Source organism: Ylistrum balloti, unplaced genomic scaffold (assembly GCF_031769215.1).
Source record: "Ylistrum balloti isolate Yb309-2 unplaced genomic scaffold, AGI_CSIRO_Ybal_v1 Utg369808, whole genome shotgun sequence".
NCBI classification, from domain to species: Eukaryota; Metazoa; Mollusca; class Bivalvia; order Pectinida; family Pectinidae; genus Ylistrum; species Ylistrum balloti.
In genome coordinates this window covers 1,219,351-1,226,497 of record NW_026781982.1, presented here as the reverse complement: position 1 = coordinate 1,226,497, position 7,147 = coordinate 1,219,351, and the positions used below count along the sequence as shown (strand labels likewise).

General features: G+C 34.3%; 1 protein-coding gene across 1 annotated transcript; it reads left to right on the top strand.

Annotated features, from left to right (window-relative positions):
* Positions 1-303: 303 nt before the first annotated feature.
* On the top strand, positions 304-6,544 carry LOC132544705 (uncharacterized). Its single transcript, XM_060208344.1, has 3 exons — positions 304-423; positions 3,998-4,173; positions 6,461-6,544. The coding sequence occupies exons 1-3, from the start codon at positions 304-306 to the stop codon at positions 6,498-6,500; spliced, it is 336 nt and encodes a 111-aa protein (XP_060064327.1). The 3' UTR covers positions 6,501-6,544.
* The last annotated feature ends 603 nt before the right edge of the window (positions 6,545-7,147 follow it).

Genomic DNA, 7,147 nt, shown 5'->3' with positions numbered 1-7,147 from the left:
AGGTGAATGGAAATTGGATTCAGGTATCGCAGGCTAACTGAACGAGGTAAGTCAACACTGCAGGTAATATCAACACACATGCCAAATCGTATACATAGGTATGTGATCATTTCTATAGTGGCTACCTATCCAAACTTGGATTCGTCATTTAAATGAAACAGGCTATAGGTATTGAAATATATTTCCTAAAGCCAATACACACTTAGGTGTTGGATAGGTAGAGGAGTGTGTTAGCTTCAGATCGCCAGATCAATACACATTTGGGTGCTGGTCATCACGGACCAGACACAACCTGGGGACAAGATGACCATCACAAAACTTGCCGTTGTTGTCCGAATGAATGTTCCAAAGGCCTCAATTCAGAAGGAATTTTTAGGGCAGTTATCGGAATACCTGGCCAAAAAATACAATACGGAGGAACAGGTAAGGCTACATTGTGTAAAACATCGATATATAGTGACTATATAGTAGGGATTGAAACTTTCAGGAAAAAATTATCAAACCCATTTTACCCAATTTTTGCTGTCTGTAACATCGCAGAAGTACAGTGAATTGGCGGTGGAGGTGCCAAGTCACAAAATTGATTTCTTAACTTCTAAAGAAAGTATAAAGACCCTTCACGATATTGACCAGGTAGATATACCACTATGTTATTTATCACAAACATATCTTTGTTTCTAAAGTCAAGGACACTTACATCTATCGATTTATATTTAATCTAGACGCCTTCTTAAGTCTGTGATTTATACTTTTCATTTTTTTTCATTTTCTTTGCTATTGCTGGCTATAACTACACTGACTATAACTGTACACTGATTATAACTGTATGCTGACTATAACTATATGCTGACTATAAGTGTACACTGACTATAACTGTATGCTGACTATAACTGTACACTGACTATAACTGACTATAAGTGTACACTGACTATAACTGTATGCTGACTATAACTGTACACTGACTATAACTGTACACTGACTATAACTGTACACTGACTATAACTGTATGCTGACTATAACTGTACACTGACTATAACTGTATAACTGACTATAACTGTACACTGACTATAACTGTATGCTGACTATAACTGTACACTGACTATAACTGTATGCTGACTATAACTGTACACTGACTATAACTGTACACTGACTATAACTGTACACTGACTATAACTGTACACTGACTATAACTGTATGCTGACTATAACTGTACACTGACTATAACTGTATGCTGACTATAACTGTATGCTGACTATAACTACACTGACTATAACTGTACACTGATTATAACTGTATGCTGACTATAACTGTATGCTGACTATAACTGTACAGTGACTATAGCTACACCGACTATAACTGTACACTGACTATAACTGTATGCTGACTATAACTGTACACTGACTATGTCTGTACTCTGACTATAACTGTACACTGATTATAACTGTACACTGACTATAACTGTACACTGACTATAACTGTATGCTGACTATAACTGTACACTGACTATAACTGTATGCTGACTATAACTGTATGCTGACTATAACTACACTGACTATAACTGTACACTGACTATAACTGTATGCTGACTATAACTGTACACTGACTATAACTGTACACTGACTATAACTGTATGCTGACTATAACTGTACACTGACTATAACTGTATGCTGACTATAACTGTACACTGACTATAACTGTATGCTGACTATAACTGTACACTGACTATAACTGTACACTGATTATAACTGTATGCTGACTATAACTGTACACTGACTATAACTACACCGACTATAACTGTATGCTGACTATAACTGTACACTGACTGTAACTGTACACTGACTATAACTGTATGCTGACTATAACTACACTGACTATAACTGTACACTGACTATAACTGTACACTGACTATAACTGTAACTGTACTATAACTGACTATAACTGTATGCTGACTATAACTGTACACTGACTATAACTGTACACTGACTATAACTGTACACTGATTATAACTGTATGCTGACTATAACTGTACACTGACTATAACTGTACACTGACTATAACTGTACACTGACTATAACTGTACACTGACTATAACTGTACACTGACTATAACTGTATGCTGACTATAACTGTATGCTGACTATAACTGTACAGTGACTATAACTACACCGACTATAACTGTACACTGACTATAACTACACTGACTATAACTGTACACTGACTATAACTGTACACTGACTATAACTGTACACTGACTATAACTGTATGCTGACTATAACTGTATGCTGACTATAACTGTACACTGACTATAACTACACCGACTATAACTGTACACTGACTATAACTGTATGCTGACTATAACTGTATGCTGACTATAACTGTACACTGACTATAACTGTACACTGACTATAACTGTACACTGACTATAACTGTATGCTGACTATAACTACACTGACTATAACTGTATGCTGACTATAACTACACTGACTATAACTGTACACTGACTATAACTGTACACTGACTATAACTGTACACTGACTATAACTGTATGCTGACTATAACTGTACACTGACTATAACTATACACCGACTATAACTGTACACTGACTATAACTGTATGCTGACTATAACTGTACACTGACTATAACTGTATGCTGACTATAACTGTATGCTGACTATAACTGTACACTGACTATAACTGTACACTGACTATAACTGTACACTGACTATAACTGTACACTGACTATAAATGTACACTGACTATAACTGTACACTGACTATAACTGTATGCTGACTATAACTGTACACTGACTATAACTCTATGCTGACTATAACTGTACACTGACTATAACTGTACACTGACTATAACTGTACACTGACTATAACTGTACACTGACTATAACTATACACTGACTATAACTGTACACTGACTATAACTGTACACTGACTATAACTGTATGCTGACTATAACTGTATGCTGACTATAACTGTACACTGACTATAACTACACTGACTATGTCTGTACTCTGACTATAACTGTATGCTGACTATAACTGTACACTGACTATAACTGTACACTGACTATAACTGTATGCTGACTATAACTGTACACTGACTATAACTGTATGCTATAACTGTACACTGACTAAATAACTGTACACTGCTGTATGCTGACTATAACTGTACACTGACTATAACTGTACACTGACTATAACTGTACTATAAACTGTACACTGACTATAAACTGTATGCACTATAACTGTACACTGATAAACTGTATGCTGACTATAACTGTACACTGACTGTATATAACTATACACTGACTATAACTGTACACTGACTATAACTGTACACTGACTATAACTGTATGCTGACTATAACTGTATGCTGATTATAACTGTACACTGACTATAACTGTATGGACTATAACTGTACACTGACATAACTGTATGCTGACTATAACTGTACACTGACTATAACTGTATGCTGACTATAACTGTACACTGACTATAACTCTATGCTGACTATAACTGTACACTGACTATAACTCTATGCTGACTATAACTGTACACTGACTATAACTATACACTGACTATAACTGTACACTGATTATAACTATACACTGACTATAACTGTACACTGATTATAACTGTATGCTGACTATAACTGTACACTGACTATAACTGTACACTGACTATAACTGTACACTGACAATAACTGTATGCTGACTATAACTGTACACTGACTATAAATGTACACTGACTATAACAGTATGCTGACTATAACTGTACTCTGACTATAACTGTACACTGACTATAACTGTATGCTGACTATAACTGTACACTGACTATAAATGTACACTGACTATAACAGTATGCTGACTATAACTGTACTCTGACTATAACTGTATGCTGACTATAACCGTATGCTGGCTAAAAGAAATGCCTTTAATATTGTTTTGGGTGGTTTGAATCAGAATAATAAAATTTTGATAATTTTCAGCACGTGGTTCTCGAGGTCCACGGTGACGTCATGATGATGCGTGCAGGAAAAACGTCACCCATGTTAAACATGGATATTTATCACAACAGCGACATGATCACCCAGGCAACCAAGCACGCTGACGCCGGCACCATTGCCAAGTTTGTTAATGAGAAAGTCAGCATTGCCGTTGATAGGTTGGTTTACTATAGTTGTGGAAATAACATAATCATTTTCTGTTGACTTAGAACGTGACATTACTTACTTGGATTGGTCAAGGTTTACATGACGGGAGTCGTCGATGAAGTAGAAGACGCTTATTTTTCCGAAACACATGGTTTTATTCTCCTTGTGCTTGTTCAAGAGTTTCCGTGTAAATCTTTCTTTTCTTCATATTTTGCCATAGTTTTATTGAATTAGAGTTTGGGTTATGATTATGTTGACATGATGGTATTCATCGTTTCCTTACTGATTCGATAACTTACAACAGAAGATGCACTTTATTAGAAGGATATTTGTAAATTGTATTGTACAAATATATTTTGACCTCGTCATGGCCTCTGCTATGTGGTGCAAATCACATCATGCGTATGGTGTGTTGTCGATCTGCACATATATTCGTTTTAATGTTGATCACCAACGAAAAATGAACCAGCTAATTAGAACATATTTCATAAACGTTTCTACTACAATGTTTCAAATCTGTTGTCGTCCTTCAGGGAATTTTGTTAGATTGTTTAAGATGGCGTTATTAGTTACAACATAAGGAACGGTCGTTACTTCACAATGTTTAAACAATAACACAAAGGGCACACTAGTATCAAATCTACACCCGAATATTACATGTATTGTCCATAAACGATGAAATGAACACCATTTGGCCGCTTACCAGTTATCGGATACATTTGTTTGGAATTGTATTAGCTTAACAAAACATGCACTCAAAATTCAAATAAAAGTTATTCGAAAACTAGCGTCAATGTTAAAGGTATTTTCAAGATTACTATTTCGAGGGGAATGTTTTGAAATCAAACAGAAGTGTTTCTTTTCGTTACTTTAAAGACTTTAGATGAATCTGATATTTGAATGTTTATGATTCTAGGCCGTTAAGCTAATGTAGTGTTGTCGAAGCGTTATACAGCTGGTGATGTGTAGTATTATCCACCTTTCATGTCCACTGTCTGGTTTAAAGCCCCTGAACTTAGCTAGAGCAAACCAAGCTTGAGTAATGAAGTATATGTGAGAGGAAGCGAGAAGATGACACGCAATCTCTAACCATTGTGTTGTAGATATTAAAACCACAGGATCTGTAAATGTACAGCAAGCCTTTACGTTATATACAACAATTCTACAATAATCATTCTATTTTCAGCATACTTTATGCCAGCTGAGCATTGTATTCATATAATGAATGGATCGATGCCATGATAAAATATCTCGACTAAATTACCGTGAAAAGTCTATATCATGTGTATGTTTAGAGCATGTTTGATAATGTTTGGCTAAATGCAGTTACGAACTCCGTGTTAATTAAAGGTTCACTTACAATATTTGTGGTCGTGATTTAGATGTTAAAATAATTATGTTAGCTTAACGGAGAGTTCAGACAAGTTTTCAGAAACATATTTTATCAGAGAAATTTTGCCACAGAAATTAATTCAAGAGTGACACAGAATTGTAAAAAAAACGATCACGAGATTAAAAATGTGTCAATAATGGTTTAAATATGCATTGAATATAATTTAAAAGACAATGTAAAGCTAACCAATAACCACACTTACAAAACCAAAATCGTTTTGTTAAATAGTATTGTCAACTTAATGAGGTGTTAAATCGTAATCCTCTATTAAAATGGAGCATGTTCTATTTTGAAATACGATTATATTGAATCAAATGGTGAATTTCACTTTAAAACACTCTCGAGATCAAATTGAAAAGTCACTGAGAAGACCTGATATATTTGACTGGAGGTTGTCCAAGAACCTGAATACCTAAGTAATGTACATGTACTATAGATAGCACCGTTTATTGAAACGGTATCGATCTACCACAATATTTATCAAATTTGTTGAACGGCACCCTTAAAGTCCTCCGAATTTGTCAATCTACATGAATATGTTCTAAAACAATGTCTTCATGTTAATTATATAAGTTGGCTACCAGTTTATGGATTAAAATGATAAATTGTCAAATATTTCGTAGTTTCATATATTCAGGTTGTTTTATAAGATTTTTTGGAAAAAAAGTTGTTTTGAGCCTTGGCAAGCAAACATTAAAATTTCATGACGAGTGACGAGCGAATTCACTGCATAAGTGAGTGATAAAGAATATAAAAAGATGTTCGTTTTGAAACTTCGTCTATAAGATTTGTAAGTGTGTAACTTCAATATAATATTTATATTGGCATATAAATTAATTAGGCGACATAAATTTCAGTTGAAAAACTCTTAAACAATTGACTGAAATGCTATTCTTCTTTTTCAGAATATTGGTGCTTTTCTTTGACACCAGAAAGTGCACGTGACCGATGGTATCAGTTCTGCCTCCAAAGTCGCGTGCAGATCGCAGGAGTCTGTTAGGAAAAACGAGATATAATTTTTCACAAATGAACATTCAGTATTAATTTATTTCATTAAATAGATGTTGATTTCATCATTATTATCATTTCGGGGGAAGATCCAGAAGAGGAAGACTGATAATATCATTACATGTTGGTTATCGTTCTCCAATAGTAAAGGAATATGTAATAACGTAATATTTATTATATAAAAATGAATCATGGTTTTATGTATTACTTATCTTTTTATTTGATGTGAGTATTATATAACAACAGATACTAGCACGTTTTTAGATAGGGAAAGCTTTCCACAAAGTAGAGTGATAAGCACTCCATTTCTATTTTTCTATTATAAAAAAGTTCTACTTGTGATATCGTAATGACCATGCTTCCTAATATATTAGGTTTATTTGTTGCCTTTGTTTCGATCTTTATGGGTTTGTTCCCAGTATTATGATGTTGACAGAGATTGCGGTTGTTGAGTACTTCATTGGAAACTATTCTCTTTCGTTATTCAGTTAGATGTTTTCAAAGTTGGTATTTTGATGGTTCCGTGTTGTTTAGATTTATCTGATTCAGGAACATAACCCTTCTTACTTGTATTGACGTGGATT

Excerpts from the sequence above, each read along its gene's own strand:
- LOC132544705 (XM_060208344.1), top strand. The coding sequence starts at position 304 with ATGACCATCACAAAACTTGCCGTTGTTGTCCGAATGAATGTTCCAAAG. Across the intron at positions 424-3,997 it reads AATACAATACGGAGGAACAG|CACGTGGTTCTCGAGGTCCA; the intron begins GTAAGGCTACAT and ends GATAATTTTCAG. Across the intron at positions 4,174-6,460 it reads GTCAGCATTGCCGTTGATAG|AATATTGGTGCTTTTCTTTG; the intron begins GTTGGTTTACTA and ends CTTCTTTTTCAG.